At 44.5% G+C, this 27,050-nt stretch overlaps 2 protein-coding genes across 6 annotated transcripts in view; one reads left to right on the top strand and one right to left on the bottom strand.

Moving 5' to 3' along the window:
- Positions 1-9,630, top strand: part of PLEKHB1 (pleckstrin homology domain containing B1) — a 28,126-nt gene extending 18,496 nt beyond the window's left edge. For both annotated transcript variants that reach the window (XM_069969584.1, XM_069969585.1), the window contains exons 5-7: positions 1,570-1,609; positions 1,746-1,845; positions 9,037-9,630. In XM_069969584.1, the coding sequence (XP_069825685.1) occupies positions 1,570-1,609; positions 1,746-1,845; positions 9,037-9,170 (274 nt within the window). In that variant the 3' untranslated portion in view covers positions 9,171-9,630. The remainder of the gene's footprint in view (positions 1-1,569; positions 1,610-1,745; positions 1,846-9,036) is intronic.
- Positions 1-27,050, bottom strand: part of RAB6A (RAB6A, member RAS oncogene family) — a 177,519-nt gene that overhangs the window by 128,077 nt on the left and 22,392 nt on the right. For 2 of the 4 annotated variants that reach the window (XM_069969582.1, XM_069969581.1), the window contains exons 5-8: positions 24,739-24,850; positions 24,451-24,544; positions 24,065-24,131; positions 21,492-22,184 (exon numbers count right to left, since the gene is read on the bottom strand). In XM_069969582.1, the coding sequence (XP_069825683.1) occupies positions 22,120-22,184; positions 24,065-24,131; positions 24,451-24,544; positions 24,739-24,850 (338 nt within the window). In that variant the 3' untranslated portion in view covers positions 21,492-22,119. Of the gene's footprint in view, positions 1-21,491; positions 22,185-24,064; positions 24,132-24,450; positions 24,545-24,738; positions 24,851-27,050 lie in introns of those variants that run through there. The other 2 variants (XM_069969580.1, XM_069969579.1) reach the window with 1 other exon arrangement.

Genomic DNA, 27,050 nt, shown 5'->3' on the forward strand with positions numbered 1-27,050 from the left:
GACATGCAGTCTGTAGAGAGGAGTAGAGGCATGCGAGTATGAAAAGGAAAAGGAAACAAATGGCCACGGAGTAGGGCCATGGTGCTCTAATGCGGGCGCACGCTGATGCGCCCGCATCAGAGCTCTGCGGCCGGACGGACAATCCGGCCGCTACTTAAGTACCGGCCGAGATGATCCGGCCAGAGTACATGTTGTGTGAACATAGCCTTAGCCTATGTTCACACTGCGTATCTTTCCGTACGCAGTTGTTACGCCGCCGTACATGTGCGGCTGAAACTACGGATGTGGGAAAAATTGACATGCGGCCGGATGCAATTGAACATACGCCCGCAGTACAGTTCTGCTTCCCTAGCTTGTTTCGTAGCGATCTGAGGCAGGTCATTTACTTGGAAATCTTCGCCCAGCCCCATAAACCACACAGAACCTTTTGGATCGAAAAATCACGTTTAATTTGGCTGAAATAAGTACTTCGTACGGGACCGCATGGAAATCCACGGCCGTGAGTTTCAACATTTCCGTCCTCAAACACTGGTCTTGTTCATTTTTCACAGCGCCGTTTACGATCCAGCCGTAAGCTCATACATAGTGTGCACTGTGCGGGCGGAAATCGTATACTTTCAAGAGAACGCATTAACCTCAAAACTACATGCGTATATTCGCGGTTCGCACTACGAGCGGAAATATACGTAGTGTGAACATAGCCTTATACTGTATATATAAATAATGCTGCCATAGGGTACACATAAATAACACCACTATACTGTACATATAAGTAATGCTACCATAGGGTTCACATAATACTGCTATACCATATACATAAATCATGCTGTCATAAGGTGTGCATCAAGAACACATGTCAGTACACATATGTAGTACCACTATACTGTACATATAAATAATGCCGCCATAGGATACACATAAATAACACCACTATACTGTTCTTATACATGCCGCCATAGAGTAAACATAAATAATATCGCTATCAGTATACATAAATAGTGCCACTATACTGTACATATGAATAGTGCTAAAAGGGTCACATAGTAACATTGCATCATAAAAAGAAATAGTTCTGTTATACTGTACATTTAAATAATACCATTATATCATATCATATACATATATAGCTCCATTATACTGTTCATATAAATAATGCTGCCATAGGGAACACATCATACACATCAATAATACCGCTGTCAGTACACATATATAGTACCACTATACTGTACACAAAAATAGCGCTAACGCAAGGTACATGTAAATTGTAACAGTGCATCATATAAATAAAAACTTCCACCATACTGTTCACATAAAAAGTAGCACTATATTGTACATAATTGTACCACAAAATGATCATATATGTTCCCATTATGCTACACATAAATATTACCGCTATTTAGAAATCATTTAGTTAATTCTTTTCATGGACGACATAACATCACACGGTTAGTCAGAGTCTGTCCTGTAATGCTTACGCCACCTCTGGCTGCTATTGTAGATACAGTATGTATGTAACATGTCTGTATACCGTATGTGACGTCTATTTTTTTTTTTATTTTTTTTTCCAAGAGCTTGGAAGCTTGCATTACTGGACGCGAGATCTCATCCGGTACGTGCGTTATATAGAGCTATCACTATCATCACATATATTCCTTATAGAAGGTGTGGGCGTCTCCTGGGTCCTTAGTCAGCTCCACAGATCTCTTCCTATATGATAGTGATATCCGTTCTGCCTTCTCTTCCAGGTCTATGTATATAATCCATATGATGACAACTACCACACCGTCCCGGTGAACGCCCATCAGGCCATGTATGTAAATCATGGCTACTGCGGACATGGCTACGGTACGTCCCTCTCATATAATACATTTCTATGGAAAGTCAATTAAAGGAGTTATACAGGCTTAGAAAAACATGGCTGCTTTCTTCCAGGAACAGCGCCACTGTTGTTCTTAGTTTGGGTGTGGTATTGCAGCAAAGTTCCATGGAGGTCAATAGAGCTGAATTTCAATACTGCGCACAACCTGGACAAAAAAAAAAGAAACTATTACTGGAAACAGTCAGCAAGGAGGTTACCCCCACTTTATGACTATGATATAGTCTAAAATAAAGAAACTGAAGAAACTTTGCAAATAGTCTTAAATAAAATTCATGCATCTCCATGGTAACAGACAGCAAACAATCCCTGTGTAGTCTGACCCTCTCTGTTATCCTCCCATCAATTTCAGTTACTCCTTAAAGGGGTATTCCACTCAAACATAACCTTTGATATGTTGCTGCCCATGATGAGACTAACAATTCCTTCCTAACTTGTTATTATCTATTCAGTCTCCTTCCCACAGTGAGTAAGCCTTTCTCTGCCTCCCCCTCCCTTCTGAAACTACTGATGTAAACAAGTCCCTGGCAGGCTTTATCTGCAACATTGTAGCTTATTTGTAATGTTGGGAGGGATAATCACAGTGGGTTCATTAGCAACTTGACCTCAGATTATTACAAAGCTACTGTCAGGACTGGCAGGCGTAGACAAGACAAAAGACAGTGGGCCCTAGATCTGAACCCACCCACTGTCACCTGCCTACTTGCCTCGGTCGACCCTAAACGGTCGCGGACAACCACGGAGTCGGTCCCTACACTGCATAGGTGAATACACAAAACGTAGACAGACAAACAAAACACAATAGAGGATAGTCAACTAGCAGGGTCAAAACCAAACAGACAACGCAGTACAAAATCAGAAGGAGAGCGGATAGTCAAATGTCAAGCAAGAGGTCAGAACACGGGCAGAGCAATAGCAAGGGGATTAGGACAGGGAACGCTGGGAAAGGAGTAGGGGAGCTGGGACTAGTGACAACTAATAGCCAGCGGGGAAATGAGGATCTGACTGCTTTTTATCCAGGGTAAGAGCTTAGGTCCAGCAGCTGATTGGAGCAGCCCTGATTCCAGCACCAAGCTCAGCTGAACAGACCTAGCAGTGCAGTAACCCCTGCACTGCCAGAAGTCTCACAGGCAAGGCAGGTGTGGCTGAAGTAAAACACAGTTCAGACACAATTCCTATGCAAACACAGACAAAAATTCAGCGCTTCCTCGGCCGCCTGGCACAGACCGAGGAGCGCAAAGTGACATTCCTAACAGTACCCCCCCTCTTATGAGGGGCCTCCGGACCCTCTTTCAAAGGACTCGGCTTAGAGGGATTGCGAGCATGGAACTGGCGTATGAGACGAGGAGCATGAATATCTTTGCTCGCCACCCAAGTTCGCTCTTCTGGGCCGAACCCCTTCCAATGGATGAGGTATTGGACAGAGTTCTGCACCCGACGAGAGTCCAGAATCTTTTCCACTTCAAACTCAAGATCCCCCTGAACGACCAGAGGGGCAGGGGGAGTAGATGGCAACACTGGAGTAACATACATCTTTAATAAAGATTTGTGAAACACATCATGAATGCGCATGGTTCTTGGCAGTTGTAACCTGAAAGAAACAGGGTTAATGATTTCAGTAATGGCATATGGACCAATATATTTAGGTGCTAGCTTTCCGGACGGAACCCTAAGCTTCAAGTTTTTGGTGGAAAGCCACACTTTGTCACCCACACAATACTCTGGGCCAGATATGCGTCTTTTGTTGGCTTGTCTTTTAGAAGAATCTTGGGCTTTAACCAAGTTCTCAAGAGCTCGAGCCCAGACTGTGCACAGTCTACTATAGGTCTTTTCAGCGGACGGGTTAACAGATTCAGAAGCATGCGCAGATGAATACCTTGGATGAAAACCATAATTACAGAAAAACGGCGACATTTTGATAGATTGATTTTCCCTATTATTGAGGGCAAATTCTGCCAAGGACAAATACTCCTTCCATTTGTCCTGGGCACCAGAAACAAAGCATCTGAGAAATTGTTCCAATGACTGGTTCACTCTTTCAGTTTGCCCATTGCTCTGAGGGTGAAAGGCAGATGAAAATGATAATAAAGTGCCCAATCGACCACAGAACTCCCTCCAGAACTTAGACACAAACTGCACCCCTCTATCAGATACAATGTTCTCTGGCACCCCATGTAGCCGTAGAATATGATTGATAAACAAAGATGCTAAAGTACGTGAATTAGGAAGTTTCTTAAGGGGAATGAGATGGCACATTTTGGAGAATCTATCAACAACAACCCAGATGACAGTCTTTCCTTTTGATGGCGGCAAGTCAGTGATGAAGTCCATTGAAAGGTGAGTCCAAGGTCTCTCAGGTAAAGGTAGAGGATGTAAAAGACCTTCGGGTAATCTGCGAGGGACCTTGGACCTGGCACAGACCTCACAGGCCTCAACAAACAGTTTAACATCTCTGGCCCAAGTAGGCCACCAATAACAACGTGAGAGCAAATACTTTGTGCCAGCAATGCCCGGGTGACCTGCTAATACAGAACAATGGGTCTCTTCAAGAACCCTGAGTCTAAGATTAGGAGGTACAAAGAGTTTCCCATCTGGAGTATTCCTGGGTGCTAGGGACTGTGAGTTTACCACCTGAGCTGCAAGTTCAGGTTGGAGAGTGGCAATGACCACTCCTGGTGTTAAAATAGTCTCAGGTTCTTCCCTGGGGGCACTGCTGACATCAAAGCTGCGAGACAGGGCATCAGCTCGGACATTTTTAGAACCAGGACGAAAGGTAATCTCAAAATTAAACCGGGTAAAGAATAATGCCCACCTGGCTTGCCGGGGGGTAAGGCGTTTAGCCTTGTCCAGGTATAATAGGTTCTTATGGTCAGTTAAAACCTTAATCTTATGCTTAGCCCCTTCAAGAAAATGTCTCCATTCATCAAAGGCCCACTTAATGGCCAGTGGTTCTCTGTTGCCGATGTCATAATTACACACTGTTTTAGAGAATTTTCTTGAAAAGTAGGCTACAGGGCTTAAGTTAGTCAGTGTCACAGGACCCTGTGAGAGAACTGCTCCAACCCCTACCTCCGAAGCATCCACCTCAATGATAAATGGTTGCTCAGGATCAGGCTGAATAAGGATTGGAGCTTCAGAGAAACACCTCTTCAACTGTCCAAATGCCTGTACGGCTTCGGGGCTCCAGTTCACCAGATCTGCCCCTTTTCTGGTCAAATCAGTTAATGGTTTAGCAATTACAGAGAACCCCTTAATAAATTTTCTATAGTAATTGGCAAACCCCAAAAACCGTTGCAGGGCCTTGAGGTTAGTTGGGCGTTCCCATTTCTCAATAGCGGTCACTTTAAGGGGGTCCATACAAAAAGAGTTAGGGGTGATAATATAACCAAGAAAAGAGACTTTCTGGATCCCGAACTGGCACTTGGACAATTTAGCGTAGAGGTGATTCTGTCGGAGTAACTCCAATACCTTACGGACATGACAAACATGAGAGGACCAATCTGGTGAAAAAATTAAGATGTCGTCCAGGTATACTACCAGAAACTGACCAAGATATTTACGAAATACATCATTTACAAAGTGCTGAAAAACTGCCGGCGCGTTACTTAACCCAAAGGGCATGACTAGGTATTCAAAATGCCCTTCAGGGGTATTGAAGGCAGTTTTCCATTCATCCCCTTCTCTTATTCGAATCAGATTGTAGGCCCCACGAAGATCAATCTTGGAGAACCACTGAGCACCCACAATCTGATTAAACAGATCCGGAATAAGAGGAAGGGGGTGCTGATTCTTAATGGTGATCTTATTAAGTTCACGGTAATCTATGCAGGGTCTAAGTCCACCATCTTTCTTCCCCACAAAAAAGAAACCAGCACCTAATGGAGAGCAAGAGGGACGAATATGACCTTTGCGAAGACTATCCTGGATGTATTCTCGCATGGCCTCCCTCTCGGGTCTGGACAAATTAAAAATTCTCCCCTTAGGATATTTGGACCCTGGAATCAAATCAATAGCACAATCGTACGGACGGTGCGGTGGCAGAACTTCCACAGATTTTTCATCAAACACATCAGCAAAGTCAGCTACAAACTCAGGAATCTCTCCCTCCATAGTAGAGCAGTCTGTGACATTTAATGCAATACAGTGAGAAGAACACTTAGAACCCCATTTAATCAACTCCTTAGTGGACCAATCAAATACAGGATTATGTTGTTCCAACCAGGGCAAACCCAAAATTATGTCAGAAGACAAGTTATCCATGACCAGAAAATCAAGAATCTCCTTGTGTACTGACCCAACCTGCACCTCCATAGAAGGAGTAATGTACCTGACTTTACCCTGGGCCAGGGGTGTAAAATCAGCACCAGTAATAGTCAACGGACATCTAAGCTGAAGCGGGCATATTCCCAGAGCTGACCAGAATGCAGAATTAATGAAGTTGGCCGAGGCCCCCGAATCCACATGAGCGTAACCAGAAACACATTTGTCTCCCAAAAACAAAGAAATAGGCAACATTAATTTGTTTTTCTTTTCAAGAGGTACCTGGGCACCTGAGTGACCCCCTCGATCGTCACTCAGGCGCTGGAGTTTTTCCGGAGGTGGTTCTGGTCTGGAGGTACATTCCCTCACCCGGTGTCCGGCCTTTCCACAGTACAAGCAGAGATTATGTTGTAGGCGGTAAGCCCGTCTAATCTTGGCATCCGCAACCCCGAGTTGCATGGGTTCATCTTGCAATCGGGGAACAGAAGGACTTAACTTAGGAGTAGAAACAGCAGAGGACAGGGTTTTAGAAGATTCAGGGGTATCTTTCTCTCTGCGTCTGTCTCTGAGTCGTCTGTCCACCCGTATGGCTAATGTCATGGTCCCCTCTAAAGTATCAGGGGTAGGGTACACTACCAATAGATCTTTAAGCTGATCCGACAACCCCATCCGGAACTGGCAACGCAGAGCTGGATCGTTCCAGCCGGATGGTACACACCACTGCCGGAACTCAGCACAATATTCTTCTACAGGTCTCTTACCCTGTCTCAGAGAAGTAAGCTGATGCTCTGCTACTGCCGCCTGGTCTGGGTCATCATATAATAGCCCTAGGGCAGCAAAAAATTGATTCACGGAGGTCAACTCCATGGATCCAGGGGACAATGAAAAAGCCCACTCCTGAGGAGGACCCTGCAAGAGGGACATAATAATGCCCACCCTTTGGTCCTCACCCCCAGAGGAGCAGGGGCGCAAACGAAAAAACAACATGCATCCCTCTCTAAATGTTCGGAAACTCCTCCTGTCTCCCTTAAACTTTTCAGGGAGCTGCACAGGAGGTTCCAGAGGTAGAGGGGTGGTCATGGTCACCTGTCGTGGTGCAGTCTCTTGCTCCTGGACGCGCTCAGCAAGGTTCTGAACCAGCGTGTTCAGACCTTGCATCTGGTTAACCAGAGCCTCCATGGCGTCCATGATGCAAGGTGACTTTTTTTTTTTTTTTTAATATAAGGCTGGCTATTCTGTCAGGACTGGCAGGCGTAGACAAGACAAGAGACAGTGACCCTAGATCTGAACCCACCCACTGTCACCTGCCTACTTGCCTCGGTCGACCCTAAACGGTCGCGGACAACCACGGAGTCGGTCCCTACACTGCGTAGGTGAATACACAAAACGTAGACAGACAAACAAAACACAATAGAGGATAGTCAACTAGCAGGGTCAAAACCAAACAGACAACGCAGTACAAAATCAGAAGGAGAGCGGATAGTCAAATGTCAAGCAAGAGGTCAGAACACGGGCAGAGCAATAGCAAGGGGATTAGGACAGGGACCGCTGGGAAAGGAGTAGGGGAGCTGGGACTAGTGACAACTAATAGCCAGCGGGGAACTGAGGATCTGACTGCTTTTTATCCAGGGTAAGAGCTTAGGTCCAGCAGCTGATTGGAGCAGCCCTGATTCCAGCACCAAGCTCAGCTGAACAGACCTAGCAGTGCAGTAACCCCTGCACTGCCAGAAGTCTCACAGGCAAGGCAGGTGTGGCTGAAGTAAAACACAGTTCAGACACAATTCCTATGCAAACACAGACAAAAATTCAGCGCTTCCTCGGCCGCCTGGCACAGACCGAGGAGCGCAAAGTCACATTCCTAACAGCTACAGTGTTGCAGATAAAGCCTTCCAGGGACTTGTTTATATCAGCCATTTAAGAAGGGAGGAGGGGGAGTTGGAGAGAGAACAGCTCACACACAGATTTTTGTGTCTTCAGTAGAAAGCAGCAGCTCAGAACTGGGGGAAGGAAGCTTAATAGATAATAACAAGTATGGAAGGAATTTTTAGTTTCACCATGGGCAGCAACATATGTTTGAGTAGAATACCCCTTTAAAATACATTTGACAGATTAACAAGAATTGAAGGTAGTGTGACTGCAGGATCAGACCACAACCAGTAGTCTGTACCCATGGTGATACTTGAGACTGCACTGAACTAGCTGCACTGTGCTGGTGATTATACTATAGATGGCATGAGAGGGAGGAAGGGGTTACTGACGCACTGGGTTTGCAGGGTGCTGTGTGAGCAGAACAGAAGCGACTGCAGCAGCTCAGCAAGGAAAGGGTTACACTAAGCACTGCGCTGCGTAGCATAAAAGCTGAATGTAAAGTGAGTGATAAAAGCAATGTACAGGGGTATATAGTCCCAATAGGGGATGCAGAGGTGGCAGTCACAACTGGTCTAAGGGTTCTACAGGGCCCTTATCTACATAAATGGACACCATTATACATAGTAGGTGGGGAGCGTATACAATATACATCTCTGATAACCATCATAAATAATACAGCTATATCACAAGGATGGTGGAGTGGACCAATGACATACAGGGATGCAGCTCAGTGACTTTGTGCTCTGCTGGATGGGAAGTATTATACCGCCATCTAGTGGTCCTGGTACATAATAACCTTCCCAATATCTAGTGAAAGAAATTTCCGCATAGGCTTTGCACATTGCACATCTAGGATCTCTGCTTGCTGTCGGTGAATTGAAGCCTTCTCATCTAATCTGATTATACAGCGGCAGGTTTGTTACAGTGTATCAGTGTAAGTGTGAGGTCCAGGACAGGGCAGCTCGGAGGATTCTCTACACTCCAGCTCTGTTTTTGCCGCCTCTGAATGTTCCCATGTTTTCTCTTCCTAGGTCCTGGGGTGGCGCACGTTCTCATCAGGGACGACCGGGATGCATTTGGGGAGCAGATGGCACTGGGTTTGCTGGCTGGGGCCCTCACCACCTCCGCCCTCAGCTCCCTCATCTGGCTGCCTTGCTGGTTTTAGGGCCCCCCATAGACGCTCATGAGATCCGGGGGGCCCTTCTCTGGCAGGTTGATGATTCTCACTAGCTTAGACCTTACACGTCCCATCTGCATCAGTTTGTTGCTTCCACCATGATACTGGGAGGCCCTGAGGCCTAGCTGGGATCTCCTTACCAGGCAAAGGCTGAGTGGCTTGTTGGTGCCCCCTGGTGGTGTCCCTCCATAGTAGGTTTATGGCTACTACATAATACCGCCATATACTGTCTGTATCCCTCACTGCACTATAGGCCACATCCTGTGGAAAAAAAAACCTCCTGCACAATCTGGATTTATTAACCCTTCTTTATCCCCCACCCCTGTAGTTTTTTTTTTCTATAGTAATTTATTTCCTGTTCGATAACCTTCACTTTAGATTATTCTAATGTTATTGGGGCGCTAATAAGATTTGTGTAAAAATTGGTGTAAATCTTTAATTATGAAATAAAAGGCTGAAGTCACGTGTCTGTGTATAAGGTAGAAGACTATGGGGGCGCAGTCACTACGTGGCCCAGGTAGTTATTCTTTATAACAGGCTGCAGCGCCCTCTGGTGGTTCTGTGCGGTACATTTACAGAATAAGGCTGGAAGGCTCTTCTTTTTTAACATCCAATGTTCAGTCATTTTTGCGTCAACCCTTCCTCCATTTAGGACCTGGTTTCTGGGACTGTCCTGCCACAATCAGATTACATTGAATGCAAGGCATGTTGGGAGTTGTAGTGGTTGGAGATGACTGCTGTATGCTGGATCACAGCTATATTGGGGGTCATTGCCTAGATTGTAGGCAGTTAGGCACCACAGTTCTGGACCTTAGGGATCACCAGTCCGGGCCTAGGTCCTGAAGCCCCCGATCAGCCGGCCCCTAGGTATATAGATTGGTATATAAGGCTGTGTTCCTTGCTCCTTACACCTATATGTTGTATATGCAGGGGAAAGCATTGGTAATAAATCACCCAGACAGTGAACTATCTCCCCCTCTCTCACCCCCTCCCTTATATCTATCCTACTCAACCTGCTGCCACAATATAAAGCTAAAGATAGTTTTATACTGGTAATACGCGCCCAGAGCCATCTACACCAGGGGTAGTGATGGGGGTAATACTAATATAGGTTGTGTTCTAGGTATCCAAAGAGAAGATGGAGACCGCACTTCCAAAGAGAATTCACACTTTATTCCCACCAGATGCAACGTTTCGGCTCAATGTGCAGCCTTTCTCAAGCAGTGATACAAAATGCTCCAGGAGCTCAGTATATATACATGTGTGCATGATTATAATTCATCAAACAATTAATTCATAAAAATAAGCCGGCGTCGCCCGCTGATGACGTCACCCGCGGCGCATGTTGTCCGGATCACCTGGGTATGTCACATGATCGGTGTGATCACAGGCGCATGCGTCGGGCGGTCCCCAAGCTGACAGCGGCGCGGACATGCCCATAACAGCCCCAGAATCTGACGCCGCCATATTTGTAGAGGGAAAGTTGCCCTTACAGCGATTGTCAGTGTATGCATGGGTAAGTATATCACGCAGGATAATGAGAGTTGAAGCATAGATGTGAGGAATAGATGGGGCTAAATGAAGCACAAGTAAATGTAAATGATAATAAATAAAATAATTATAAATAAGGGAGGAGGACCAGTACCAAAGGGAGAGGGGCTCGGATTGCGTCCAGAATTTATCATAGGGGCTTGGAGAGTATAACAGCAGGCCAACACAGGATGAAAGGGGCATAAAAGATAGCTATATAAGCGACCCATATAGGTGAACATATACAGTGAGAGCAACTCAAATATAAGCAAAAAGAGGTTTAATATAAACACCCATACACACTGACAAAAAACTGGTGTATAAGAAAAAATATAATGGCACCAGATAAAGTAATAAAGGCGTCATAAAACCCAGAAATAAACGAAAGAAGGTCCAGTTTGGATTCAGGCAAATGTATGTAGTAGCTTGATAACACTCCAATTCATCAAGATAACAGATTTTCATTCTGCAAAAAATGAGAGAAAGGCAAATGAATATAGATATATACATATGTAGTAGGTACAAAATACCCTTGTGATACGCCAGTAAGGAGTACCAAAAATGAATGATAGCAGATAAAGAGATGAAGAGTATTTAGAGGATAATGTATCAAAAAATGTATCCATCAGGCATCGAAGGCAGTAGAGGATATCCAGAGGAGCCAGAGGAAGAATGGAGAGCATGAAAAAGTGGGGAGGAAGGGGGGGGGGGGGGAGAAAAAGGGGGAAAGAAAAGGATGGAGGGGGGAAGAAAAAGGGGGGGGGGGAAGGGGAGGGGAAAAAGGGGGGGGGGAAAGGGGAGGGAAAAAAGGGGGGGGGGAAAGGGGAGGGAAAAAAGGGGGGGGAAAGGGGAGGGGAAAAAAGGGGGGGAAAGGGGGAGGGAAAAAAGGGGGGGGGAAAGGGGGAGGGAAAAAAGGGGGGGCAGGAGAGATGAGGAAAAGAAAAGGGGGGGAAGGGAGGGGGGGGAAATAGGGGGAAAGAAAAGGATGGAGGGGGGAAGAAAAAGGGGGGGAAAGGGGAGGGAAAAAGGGGGGGGGGAGGGGGGGAAAGGGGAGGGAAAAATGGGGGGAAAAGGGGAGGGAAAAAAGGGGGGGGCAGGAGAGATGGGAAAAAGAAAAAGAGGGGGGGGGCAGGAGAGATGGGGAAAAGAAAAAGAGGGGGGGGGAAGGGGGGGGGAGGAAAAGAAAGAAAAAAAGAAGAAAAAAGAGAGAAGAAAAAAAGAAGAAAAGAAAAAGTTAGAAACCTGTGGCCGGTCCTATTATGAAATCAATATTCATCCCGTCTGGTGCAAGGGTGCCCAGTTTGTACATCCATTGGAGTTCACATTTTTTTAGGCGGGAGACTCTATCACCGCCTCTCCTGTGTCTGGGAATGTGGTCCAGAATCGCAAACCTGAGGTCAGTGATTTTGTGATTGTGCTCAAGGAAGTGTTTGGGCACTAGTAGTTCACATTTCTGTGTGCGTATAGTAGATTTGTGCTGATTCAGTCATATTCTACATTCACCGGTAGTCTCCCCCACATACAACATGTTGCAGGGACATTGTAGAACATACACAATGAAATCTGATCTGCACGTAACAAAGTGTTTGATGGGATACCTGTGTCCTGTTTTGGGGTGTATAAAAAATTCTCCCTTGAGCATCTGGTTACAATGGCTGCAATTCAGGCATGGAAAACAGCCAGTCCTAGATTTAGTTATGTAGGTCTGTCTTGATCTAGTGGTGATATCTGGACCTATGTCTGCCCTCACTAATCTGTCCCTCAAATCCTGAGGCCGACGGTAGGCCATGATAGGTGGGATGCAGAATTCAGGAACCTGTGGATATGCCCTGGACAATAACCCCCATTCTCTGCGGATGATTCTAGCAATGTTCTGACTTTGTGACCCAAAAGTGGAGACAAAAGCAAGTCTAGGTTGTCTGTGTTGTGTATTTTTTGGTCTGAGTAGATCAAGTCTATTGAGAGGGGTAATCTTTTCCCTTTGTTTCTGTATGATGCGTGTTGGATAGCCCCTATCCAGGAATTTTCTGCACATGTTGTCCAGCTGAGATTCACATAGTTGAGGTTCCTCAACAATGCGTTTTACTCTAAGGAGTTGGCTATATGGTAAAGATTCTACCATAGACCGTGGATGGTGACTGGTGAAGTGCAATAGTGTATTGCGGTCCGTGGGTTTTGTGAATATGTCACTGGTGAGTTTCTGACCACGAGATTTTAGTATCGAGGAAATTGAGAGATGTTGTGGAAAATTCCCTGGTGAACTTAATGTCATCGTCTATCTGGTTGAGGAATGTGAAGAAATCATCTAGTTGGAATTCAGTACCAGTCCAGATGACAAAGATGTCATCTATATATCGCCACCACCTCAAGACATGGTCGAAGTGGTGGGATACATAGATGTGTCTCTCCTCGAGGGCTGCCATAAAAATATTGGCGTACGTTGGCGCCACGTTGGAGCCCATGGCTGTGCCGCTGCGTTGGACAAAAAAGTCATTCTGAAAAAGGAAGTAGTTCTCAGTAAGTATGATATTGAGTAGCCCCACCATGAAATCAATGGCATGTGGTGAAAAGTCACTGTTGTGCAATATTTGTTTGACTACCTCAATGCCTCTAGTGTGGTTTATGGAGGTGTAAAGATCCTTAACATCAAAGGAGACCAGAATGCAGGATGGGATCTCCTCAAGATCAGATAATCTATTCAGGAAGTCTGCAGTGTCCCGTATGTATGATCTGGCCCCCACAGCATAGGGGCGGAGGACCTTATCTAGGAATTGCGCTGGAGGGTTAAAGATGGAGTCCATCCCTGAGACAATTGGACGGGCAGGGGGTTTGTCCAGGGATTTATATATTTTGGGGAGTCCGTAGAGTACTGGGGTGACAGGATGTTTGACGGTGAGGAAATCTTTTAACCCTTTGTCAATGATATTGAGCATGTATGCCTCATCCACTAATGTATCAATAGTGTCTTTTATTCTCTGTTTCGGGTCTTGGGATAGAGGTTCGTAGACCTCTCTATCACTAAGTTGTCTGGTCATTTCATTTATGTACTCAGCTGTGTCCATGACAACCACCGCCCCGCCATTGTCTGCTGGTTTGATTGTTATTGAGTTGTCATTGCTCAAGTCGTGTAGTGCTTTTTTCTCTCTGTGTGACATGTTGGAGGGTAAAGAGTGTGCGGGTCGCTCTTTAAGTTCTGCCAGTTGACGTTTGGTAGTCAACAGGAAGGTATCAATCACAGGGTCATTTAAGGGTGGATTAAATCCACTTTTGTTACGCAAGCCTACCCCATGTAAGTGAAGCTCACTAGGCATATATACTTCCTCCCTTCTTGTCTGTTGAGAAAACCACACTTTCAGCTTAATATGTCTGATTAGTTCATGTAAATCAAATTCAATCTGGAACCAATCAAATGTCAGTGTCCGTATCAGAATTTTACGTTTTTGTGGACCTTCGGATGGGCCTCCTCTTTTTAAAAGTGCGCTATCCCTTTGCCACATATAAATCTTTCCTATCTTGTAGTCATCCTCGTCCCTCTGCCATTTCTGGCCCTTAGTAGCTTCCAGTGTTGCTTTAAACTCATCGAGAGATTTGTTGGTCTTGGTAAGAAAAGTCTGTAAATCTGTGGTAGAGAGTACAGAGTTAAAGTTAAGATCAAATTCAGCCATACGTGTAGTTGCCAGTTCAATCTCTTTCTGAAGAAATTCCATGTTAAGCACGATTAGATCCATAGAGTACTTGTAAGAGATGTTAATGAATCTTTGGCAAAATTCGGGGTTGTTAGGAAACAAGTTGGGGGTAAGATGCGTCCGCATGCCCCTGGGGATTCTGCTGTGTTTGAAATACTCCCGGACACGCCACCTCCAGGTGGATTTCTTGCTTTGGTGTGATGTATGTATTACTTGTTTTTGTTTATCACTTGTTACACAGCTAATTATGTCACCCACTGTTGTTTTACATTACCCCTAACACGATTATTGCTGTAAATCATCCGATTAGGGCTCCTCTTCACTCTGCCTCTATATCGTTAGGAATTTGGAACACTACACTATTATAGATCACTTCCTATTCACTTTGTTTATATTTTTTTATGAATTAATTGTTTGATGAATTATAATCATGCCCACATGTATATATACTGAGCTCTTGGAGCATTTTGTATCACTGCTTGAGAAAGGCTGCACATTGAGCCGAAACGGTGCATCTGGTGGGAATAAAGTGGGAATTCTCTTTGGAAGTGCGGTCTCCATCTTCTCTTTGGATATCCGATACGAACCTGGGTCCGGTTTGGCGAGACGTGCACCCGCACACTGTATTTTTTCCTAGTGCTGCTGAACATATTTTGTGAATTGGTTGTGTTCCAGGGTCACTATTTCTGGTGGTCTGCAGTGGGTTTGGGGTTATCCCATAAGATATTGTTTATCATGTAAGGGTCCATTTACACAGAAAGATTATCTGATAAAGATTTGAAGCCAAAGCCAGAAACAGACTATAAACAGAGATCAGGCCATAAGGGAAAGTCTGAGATTTCTCCTCTTTTCAAATCCATTCCTGGCTTTGGCTTTAAATCTTTGGCAGATAATCTTTCTGTGTTAATGGACCCTATCAGTCTCAAGTCCAGGCTGTAGAGCTCACAGAGCATTGTCTACACTGGATACAGCTGAGAGCAGGACTAGCTATGTACAATGTATCAGTCTGGAGCTCACAGAGCATTGTCTACACTGGATACAGCTGAGAGCAGGACTAGCTATGTACAATGTATCAGTCTGGAGTCCAGGCTGTAGAGCTCACAGAGCATTGTCTACACTGGATACAGGAGAGAGCAGGACTAGTTATGTACAATGTATCAGTCTGGAGCTCACAGAGCATTGTCTACACTGGATACAGCTGAGCACAGGACTAGCTATGTACAATGTATCAGTCTGGAGCTCACAGAGCATTGTCTACACTGGATACAGCTGAGAGCAGGACTAGCTATGTACAATGTATCAGTCTGGGGTCCAGGCAGTAGAGCTCACAGAGCATTGTCTACACTGGATACAGCTGAGAGCAGGACTAGCTATGTACAATGTATCAGTCTGGAGCTCACAGAGCATTGTCTACACTGGATACAGCTGAGAGCAGGACTAGCTATGTACAATGTATCAGTCTGGAGTCCAGGCTGTAGAGCTCACAGAGCATTGTCTACACTGGATACAGGAGAGAGCAGGACTAGTTATGTACAATGTATCAGTCTGGAGCTCACAGAGCATTGTCTACACTGGATACAGCTGAGCACAGGACTAGCTATGTACAATGTATCAGTCTGGAGCTCACAGAGCATTGTCTACACTGGATACAGCTGAGAGCAGGACTAGCTATGTACAATGTATCAGTCTGGGGTCCAGGCAGTAGAGCTCACAGAGCATTGTCTACACTGGATACAGCTGAGAGCAGGACTAGCTATGTACAATGTATCAGTCTGGAGCTCACAGAGCATTGTCTACACTGGATACAGCTGAGAGCAGGACTAGCTATGTACAATGTATCAGTCTGGAGTCCAGGCTGTAGAGCTCACAGAGCATTGTCTACACTGGATACAGGAGAGAGCAGGACTAGTTATGTACAATGTATCAGTCTGGAGCTCACAGAGCATTGTCTACACTGGATACAGCTGAGCACAGGACTAGCTATGTACAATGCATCAGTCTGGAGCTCACAGAGCATTGTCTACACTGGATACAATTGTATTACTTCTCAGCTGAGCGCAGGACTAGCTATGTACTAGGAGGCGATCTACTTGCAGAACTGCTGATACCATAATTCTGCATTGCCTTTGTATCACCAGCAGGGGCAGCAGAGTTATAGTCACTGTGACCATAATGGGAATCTGTCATCTGCAATTCACCATTCATACTGCTGGTGGTGTTAGATGCTGTGAGGTCAAGGAGACACATGGTACCTTCCATATATCTGTCTGTGCTTCCAGAACATAGAAAATGGCTTTTATCCTCTGGTGCAAAGTGACATTACCAAACTCCTAAACTACTGAGGACTGTCAATCAGGTAGGGATAAGGGATGGGAGGGGGAGAGAGGAGGTGAAACATCTCTTTCATGCTGGGAGTCATAGGGGCGGTCCCCAGAAGCTTCTTCCCACCTCTTCAGCCTTGATTGACAGTAATATTCAATGAATTATAACTTTTTTTATACTGCAACTTTCTAAACAGAATCTGCATGTCATTTCTAGGATCTCTGCTAGCTGTCAGTGAAAGGGAACTTTTATGTTTACACCCAGAAGCTAAAAACTTGCACTGACAGAGTTTGTTACAATTGTATCCTGTCTAAACAATCCTGGACTCCAGATTAATGCTCTACCTTCACTGATACATTGTAACAAACCATCAGCGCAGGTGAGACATTTGTGCTGCTCTGCTAGGGTGGGTTCACACTAGGAAATCTGTGCGAAATCCACACGGATTCCCTAGTGTGAACGCACCCTTATATTGCACACAAAAACTGGAAACAATTGTGATGATCCATCAGCTGTGAGACATATTTAAGGGGCACTCCAAAGAAATCTTTTTTTTGTCCAAATCAACTGGTGTCTGAAAAATATGTAGATTTGTAAATTACTTTTATTTAAAAATCTCCAGTCTCCCAGTACTTATCAGCTGCTGTATGTCCTGCAGGAAGTGATGTATTCTCTCCAGTCTGACACAGTACTCTCTGCTGCCACCTCTGTCCAGAGCAGTACAAAATCCCCATAGAAAACCTCTCCTGCTCTGGACAGTTCCTGACATGGACAGAGGTGGCAGCAGAGAGCACTGTGTCAGACTGGAAAGAATACACCACTTCCTGCAGGACATACAGCAGATGATAAGTACTGGAAAACGTGACATTTTTTATATAGAAGTAATTTACAAATCTATATAACTTTATGAGACCAGATGAATTGAAAACATTTTCACTTGGAGTACCCCTTTAAGTCAGAACCAGTTTTCAGTCTCTGGATGCAGATAGGAGCATAAAAGAGATTCAAGGAGAAGAGTGTCCTGATTTTTTATAAAGGACCAGCAGTGCATTATGGGAATTGAGGAGCATTACATCATCCTGCGATCGATAGAGCTATAGAGTCTAATCTGTAATGTACGCTGACATCATCGCGGTAATGACTCATCCCCGCAGCTCTCAGGACACACTGGGAGTAGTATATATATATTTTTTTATTTAAATTTATTATCCAGGTCGCATAAAGAAAGGTCATGTAAAGGTCACTTAAAAATAATAGTTTTTTTTAGGGGGGGGGGGTTTCCCTTAAAGGAGTCACAATGCGGTTTGCAGTGGTCGGAAACCTTAGAACATTGTACGGCCTGGTCTGTCACAACAACTTTTTTTTTTATCTGCTTCTGGTTTATTTCACACTTGTAATCATCAATCATCTGTCAGTATCGCGGAGTGGTATCAGTCATTCTGGCCTCAATGTCACCTGTATGATGTATCTCTCCCATCTATGAAGGTGACCATGTTAGTTTAATAGAGCAAAATAATGCTGCGTGTACACAGAACGATAATTCGCCCGATCGTACGATTAACGATTTCGAAGTAACAATTTTTTTTTTTTTTTATAACAGTCAGCGTTTAGACGGAACGATATATCGTACGGAAGATTCGTTTTGCGATCGCTTAAGCCTATCTCGCAGATAGGTAAAATCGGTGAACGCCTGTTTACACGGAACGCTCTGCGAATTTTTTTGCGAACGACGATTTGAGAACATGTGGGAAGATCAGAATGAACGATTGCTCGCTCGTCGCTTAATCATTCATTGCGTTTACACGTACGATTATCGTTCGAGTTCGATTGTTATCATGCAAATTCGCGCGATAATCGTTCCGTGTAAACGCAGCATAAGATGTGAACCTCTTAATCTACCCCTCCCCACATCACACTCTTCACTACCCCCTTAAAGCGACTCTGTACCCCCAATCTGACCCCCCCCAAACCCCTTGTACCTTCGGATAGCTGCTTTTAATCCAAGATCTGTCCTGGAATCCGTTCAGCAGGTGATGCGGTTATTGTCGCAAAAAAACAACTTTTAAACTTGCAGCGCTGTGTCAAACTAGCGTGGCCTAGAGTGTCTGTGCCCTAACCTTGCACCACCCCTCTGTCCCTCCTCCCCACTCTCTTCATTAGGAATGCCACTGGCAGCATCTTTCCTATTCCTCTGCAGTGAACATTGCACAGGTGCCTTAACGATCCAGCCCATGTTCAGTATTCACACAGCTGATGAATAGGAGACAATCTGCCTGGAGCATTCCTAATGATGAGGAGGGACAGAGAGGGTGTGCCAGCCTAATGCATACACAATCTAAGCCATAACCATTGGGCACGGGGCTGCCAGTTTAAGAGTTGTTTTTTTTAGCACAATAACTGCATCACCTGCCGAACGGACCCCAGGACAGAGCTTGGATTAAAAGCAGCTATCCGAAGGTACAAGTGGTTTGGGGGGTCAGATTGTGGGTACAGAGTCGTTTTAATTGCAAACCGCACCTGACCTGGAGACAAGAGTGGGGCAAAAGCGGCCATGTTTTGTACCTTTAAGACCCATACGTGCAAACCAGACTCATAGTACACCAAGCAGGAGGATTATCTACACTAAGGGTACAAACACCCAACCGTATACGCAGCCTATTTACTGCTGCAATACGCAGCAAATACGCAACAGATTAGATCTAAATAACTGAACACAGCATCAAATCTGCACCACCAAATCTGCTGCAGATCTGCTGCGTATAGGGTGTGTGTTTGTACCCTAATTCACAAGCTTAGATTACTTTCCTGCCATTTGACTTCAGTGAGTGCAGAGATTCTGAGCAATGACCTTGTTATAGCCAGGTACTGGGAAACGGACACTTTAAAGAGAAACCAACGGGGGAAAAAAAAAAATCTTCAAAAGAGACTGGTGTAAGAAAGTTATACAGATTTGTAATTTATTTATATTTAAAACACTCAAGTCTTCCAGTACTTATGAGCTACTGTATGTCCTGCAGGAAGTGGTGTATTTTTTCCAGTCTGACCTGGTGCTCTCTGCTGCCACCTCTATCCATGTCAGGAACTGTCCAGAGCAGCAGCAAATCCCCAAAGAAAACCTCTCCTGCTCTGGACAGTTCCTGACATGGACAGAGGTGGCAGCAGAGAGCAGTGTGTCAGATTGGAAAAAATACACCATTTCCTGCAGGACATACAGTAGCTGATAAGTACTGGAAGACCTGTTTGTTTTTTTAAAACAGAAGAAAAATTACAAATCTGTATAACTTTTTGACACCAGTTGATTTGAAAAAGAAAAAAATAAATGTCACCCCTTTAATACAAGGTGATTAATAAAATGTTGCATAAACTATTACTTTAAAAAGTCCCATGAAAGTAAAACCATTCAGGCAGGGGGGTGCAGGAACTTGATAAACAAACAATGTATACTTACCAGTCCTGTGCCGCGCCTGGGTCTCGCTAGCTTGTCTCGATCAGCCGAGTATGTGACGTTGCAGCTGGAAAAGCTACGAGGCCCAAGGATAGATAAAGGTGCTTTTACACAGAGATTTATCTGACAAATTTTTGAAGCCAAAGCCAGGAATGGATTTGAAAAGGAGAAATCTGTATCCTTTATGACCTGTTCCTGGCTTTGGCTGCAAAAATCTGTCAGATAAATCTCTGTGTGTAAAGGCACCCTTGGTATACATTGTTTATTCAGACCCTTTTCTCAGTATTTAGTAGAGGAACTGCACTGTACAGCAGCCTGACAATTATTTGGGGGGGGGGGGGGGGGGGGGGGGGGGGGGGGGGGGGGGAAACTACTTTAGGGTGCGTTCACACCTACAGGATCCGCGGCAGATTTGATGCGGTGTTCAGTTATTTAAATGAAATCTGCTGCGGATCCGCAGCAGAAAATACACTGCGGATCCAGTAAGTGTGAACGTACCCTTAAAAGGGTGCACATTCCTTTAAGAGAATTACATCCACATCTTCACCACCAGGAAATGACCGGAACTGACATTACAAATATTCCCATGAAAAAAAACTGGACTTTTATTAATACCAAGAGAAATAACATAAGTAGTGCCCCGTACGACAGACAGAAGACATTGTACTGCGCTAGACCTAGGCCCCTGCTGCTCGTATACCACGGACATCACAGCCGCAACGATCAAAGGAGGTGTAAATACTTCTATAAATAAAGCTGTTTACTCATAGGCTTCTATTACAACGTTCTTCTGTGTCCTGCAGGGTAAAGAATGGAGGTTTTCACTATATCAATAGTTCTGTACCTCTACATGTTCACCACCTTCACACAAGTGCTGTGCGTGTGTATGTATGTATGTATGTATGTATGTATGTATGTATGTGTATGTATGTGTGCGTGTGTGTGTGTGTGTGTGTATATGTATATGTGCGTGTGTGTGTGTATATATATATATATATATATATATATATATATATATATATATACACACATACACACACACACACACACCCCTCCATTCTTTACACTGCAGGTTGCACTCAATTTTTTTTAACAGTTTTCTCTATGGAAAGCTTATACCGCCCTTTCATCTACAAGACGGGAGAACACCGCCCACCCCTCACACCAAGGCAGCTCAATCTCGGCAGCTTCCTCCTTCCATCCGGTATAACAAGAGACTTGCAGACATAGATGCAAGCAGTCTATGCGTTTCGTTGTACAGACCGTAACTCCTCCGCCACTCGCACGCCGCCATTGTTAGTGATTCCGCTCGGCCACATTACAAAGTGCATTATTTATACTTTATTTAAAAAAAACAAACAAAAAAAAAGTTAATAAAATGATAACTATTCAAAGCAGCAATTCACACCCTCGGAAGCAGGAACATGCTGCAATATAAAACAGTGGCGAATATGACCACACCCTCCCGAAACCCGCGCACAGAGGAAGCGCCCATTCTGTGGGACGGACCATTAATTTTTTAGAGGGGGAGGTCATTAGTGTGTAGTCACCTCGCTAAGGCAGGCGCCTCGTGGGGTCCTGAAAGATTAAATGGGTCAGCCCATAAAATGGTAGCGCCCCTGGTGTGCGGGCCGTATCTCATCATCAACGCGAGTCTTGGTGGCCACATCCGGCACTTATACACGGTGTCCTGCGATGTCGCCACTCAACGGTGAGACAGAACGAGAACAGGCAGATTTGTTTTCTTGATACCATTAGATTCATTTAAATAATGGAGACACTGTATAGATTTCTATATATCATAAATGATCCTGTGGAGCCGGCGATGGACAGGTGAGAAGGGTGAGCCCATAGTCACACTGTGGTTAATGAAGAGTTAATGGGGGAGAGGGGGAAGGAGGAGGAGAAGTAGTGAAGATTCTGACGAAGGAGGAGACATGGAGGAAGCGCAAGATTAACAGGAGCAGCCGCCTTCACTGACAGGAGCTTCCTGAGGCTTCTTTAGTTCGATGTCAATCACTGTGAAGAAAAGGGTTAAAGAAAATGCAACAATTGAGTCATATTGGGCAAGGTGGTCACATGGGTGACCCCTGACCTGGTATAAAGGAGTAGTTTGGGGGCAAAAAATTTGGATGAACAACCCCTTTTAATGATGATCTCCTGATTAGCGCTAGCAGCAACATGGAGACTGTGGGGCAGCGCCACCTGCTGGCCCCTGACTCTTACAGAACACAGTGTTCCCTGAATCCGTCCCTGAATATTGCATCTAAAGGACATTTCTTCCTAAACAGCTTTCATCTAATTCTACCACAAGGTCCTGTAAGCGGAAGATTCAGCCGCCTCTATATCATTATATTCTACAAACGCAGCGAGGACCTAAACATCACAGGAGAGAATGGAAAAGAAATCCCAGACAGCGAGAGATGAATGACCCGAGGCTGCCGGCTCCTCCAGATATACAGGCATCAAACGCAGGCCGGATCTAACCCCAATTACTGCCACATAACAAGCTCCTCTCATCTACACAGGACTTTCATCCTCAGAGGCGCCATATCAGTGCAGCCGCAATCTGTATCTCCATTACCGGGTACATATAACCCCACCCCCACCACCATCACCCACCATCACCTTCTGACCACATCATAGAAATTATGCAGTATGCTTCTGGTTGACATTCATTTCAAATTCATGCCCACAGAGGGCAGTATTATAGTAGTTATATTCCTGTATATAGGAGCAGTATTATAGTAATTATATTCCTGTATATAAGAGCAGTATTATAGTAGTTATATTCCTGTATATAGGGGGCAGTATTATAGTAGTTATATTCCTGTATATAGGAGGCAGTATTATAGTAGTTATATTCTTGTATATAGGGAGCAGTATTATAGTAGTTATATTCCTGTATATAGGGAGCAGTATTATAGTAGTTATATTCCTGTATATAGGAGCAGTATTATAGTAGTTATATTCTTGTATATAGGGGCAGTATTATAGTAGTTATATTCTTGTATATAGGAGCAGTATTATAGTAGTTATATTCCTGTATATAGGGGGCAGTATTATAGTAGTTATATTCCTGTATATAGGAGCAGTATTATAGTAGTTATATTCTTGTATATAGGAGCAGTATTATAGTAGTTATATTCTTGTATATATAGAGGCAGTAATATAGTAGTTATATTCTTGTATATAGGAGCAGCATTATAGTAGTTATATTCTTGTATATATAGGGGCAGTATTATAGTAGTTATATTCTTGCATATAGGAGCAGTATTATAGTAGTTATATTCTTGCATATAGGAGCAGTATTATAGTAGTTATATTCCTGTATATAGGAGCAGTATTATAGTAGTTATATTCCTGTATATAGGGAGCAGTATTATAGTAGTTATATTCCTGTATATAGGGAGCAGTATTATGGTAGTTATATTCTTGTATATAGGAGCAGTATTATAGTAGTTATATTCTTGTATATAGGAGCAGTATCATAGTAGTTATATTCCTGTATATAGGAGCGGTATTATAGTAGTTATATTCTTGTATATAGAAGCAGTATTATAGTAGTTATATAGTGTAATCTTGTACACAGTGTGCAGTAGTATAGGGTAAATATTCTTGTACACATGGGGCAGTATTATAGTCTCGGGTGTAATTTATGGGGTCAAATTAAGTTTCTCAGTTTTTTTTTTTTTTTACATGGAATCATATCATAAAACTAGGAGGGGTGGTTGTAAAATGTATTACTATGAAGAGGAAATAAACCAAAGATCTACTCCTGATAGCATCCCCTAGTTCTACTGACTGATGTCTCCCCAGTATTTCCAGTATAATTGGAAGGTCAAAGCTAAACACAATGACCTGCCACCAACGCCCTCTACAGGTAAATGAAAGGATACTGTCTTCTCTACTCTTGTCCTGTGAACTTTCCATACCGGGTAAAGCAGCTGCAACGCGTCTGAAGAGCTGGAAGATAGAGGAACAATCACTGGTGAGTACATTGAGACTTAAACGAACATTGTACATGCAAGCTGTACACACCATTGGTGAGAGCTCGATGATCCTGAGAGCACTAGTACGGCTGGGTAAAAGGAGGAACATGGATATAAATAACATACCTTATACTACATTAGGCATCTCCATCCCCTCAGTCACCCACCTGCTCCTAATCCGCCTACTGGCTGAGGCTTCTGGGCCTTGACTATATGGTAAATGCAGCTCACATCAATCCTTTCCACCTTTGCAAGCCTCCAAAAAAAGACAATGTTTATCGGTATCCCCTCACCTGTTTTACGTTGTACCCGGCTTTTGCACTGGTCTCGATAAACATTACATTCAGCTCCTTGGCTTTCCTCTCTCCTTCCTCGATAGAGACTTGCCTAAGGAGTAAATAGAAGATATAGAGGGTTACTGAAGACCACCTGCTATACTGCTTGAGCCAGAAAACACAGCAAAAGCTATAAATACTATTGCTCGCCTTTGGCTTATGACATCACTGAATCTCTGAGCACCTCTATAGGAACAAGCAGACAGCATGGAACCTGCAGACACACAGTCATTCACAGAGCTTTACCTTTTGTCAGCAAGGTCTGTCTTATTCCCCACTAGCATGATAATGACATCACTCCCCCTCTCCGTCCTGACATCATCGATCCATTTTGTCGTTTGTTGGAATGAGTTCACATCTGACGGGAAATAGCAGGGTTAAAGATTAACGTATAGAACCCTAAAGATGAGATGAAAGCCAGGAGCGTCAGCTGTGCCATGGAAGAGGAGCCCCAGAAGTGGGTGACGAACCGCAAAAAGGAATGAGATCCTGAGTTATATCCTGTATTATGCTCCAGAGCTGTATTCACTATTCTGCTGGTGAGGTCACTGTGTACATACATTACGTTACTGATCCTGAGTTACATCCTGTATTATACCCCAGAGCTGCACTCACTATTCTGCTGGTGGGGTCACTGTGTACATACATTACTGATCCTGAGTTACATCCTGTATTATACCCCAGAGCTGCACTCACTATTCTGCTGGTGAGGTCACTGTGTACATACATTACATTACTGATCCTGAGTTACATCCTGTATTATACCCCAGAGCTGCACTCACTATTCTGCTGGTGAGGTCACTGTGTACATACATTACTGATCCTGAGTTACATCCTGTATTAGGGTACTATTAGACGGGCCGATGGGGAACCGATAATAAATGTAAATGAGCGACGATCGGCGCTTGTTTACAGGGCCTATTACACGGCTCAATAATCATTAAACAAGGGCTGCAGGTACATCATTACCGATGTCCTTGCAGCCCTTGCCAAACTGGTATACATTACCTATCCCAGGTTCAGGGCTCCTCCTGCTCCTCTTCTCCCCGGGTCCTGCACACTGCAGCTTCAGAGCGGCCTGTCATAGCTGACAGGCCACTCAGCCAATCACTAACCACAGTGGCCGTCAGCTAAGACAGGCCGCTCTGGAGTTGCATTGCGCGGGACCAGGGGAGAAGAGGAGCAGGAGGAGCCCTGGACCATGGATAGGTAATGTATTCTTTTGCGAATCGTTAGCCACCGGCCGCGCACCGCTATTACAAGTAGCTGTGTGCGGTTAGTGGCCGACAATTATAGGTCTGAACCTATATCAACGATCAGTCGATGACAACGATCATCGGCTGATCGTTGTGTTTATTACACAGAATGATATTCGGCCGGATAGGGCCAATTCTCGTTCCGTGTAATAGTACCCTTATACTCCAGAGCTGCACTCACTATTCTGCTGGTGGGGTCACTGTGTACATACATAACATTAATGATCCTGAGTTACATCCTGTATTATACCCCAGAGCTGCACTCACTATTCTGCTGGTGGGGTCACTGTGTACATACATTACTGATCCCGAGTTACATCCTGTATTATATCCCAGAGCTGCACTCACTATTCTGCTGGTGGGGTCACTGTGTACATACATTTCATTACTGATTCTGTACTGATCCTCAGTTACATTTTGTATTATACTCCAGAGCTGCACTCACTATTCTGCTGGTTGTTAATTAGGGACCAGTAAACCTGACAGTGTTAGTGATCCATGGTGGAGAGCTCTGAGACTAATCCGCCTCAGCAGGGAGCTGGTCAGAGATGACACCGTGTCCCCCACGATGGCTTCTCCTCAGGATTTTAATGATCTAACAGCAGATTATAGACACATGAATACAGGACGGCACATGGACACATCACTTAGGGCTGTGAGCAGAACATGCACAACAGTGAAACGTGCAAGACACAAGAACAAGACATAGCGGCACAGAAGGCAAGCACATGACATGCAGGCACCGCACAGCGCTCTCCGCTTATAACGGACCATGGAGACTGACAGCGACATCATACAGGGCTACTGCAGACTGTATACACCAAGGACCCCCAACAGGGCAAGTGTCACCAGAGAAGGTTTACTTTATGATACTCTATACTAGGGGGCGCTATTCTAGTGGAGCAGAAGATGTAGTCCCCACCCTTCAGACTCCTTACATAACACAGCTCCTCCTAATAGCCAGGCCTGCACAAAATGTGTCATGTGACTCCTGTGTGGGATGGGCATCGATTACCACCCCCCCTTATGTCCATAGTTAAAGGGCAACTTACAATTATAAAGGGGCATCAGAGGGCGACAGCTTACAATTGTGCCCACAAAGTTTACTCTCTGGTTCTAGGAGTAAACAGGTCACAGGGTCCTAAAGTGCTCCATTAGTGGAGTGAAAGGGCCTCTAATTCACATTAGCTTAAAGGGAATGTCCATGTTTATTTTCTACCAGAATCTGTACAGACCCTGGCCATACGTGTGTGTGTGTGTGTGTGTGTGTGTGTGTGTGTGTGTGTGTGTGTGTGTGTGTGA

This window comes from Dendropsophus ebraccatus, chromosome 5 (assembly GCF_027789765.1).
Source record: "Dendropsophus ebraccatus isolate aDenEbr1 chromosome 5, aDenEbr1.pat, whole genome shotgun sequence".
In the NCBI taxonomy this organism is placed as follows: Eukaryota; Metazoa; Chordata; class Amphibia; order Anura; family Hylidae; genus Dendropsophus; species Dendropsophus ebraccatus.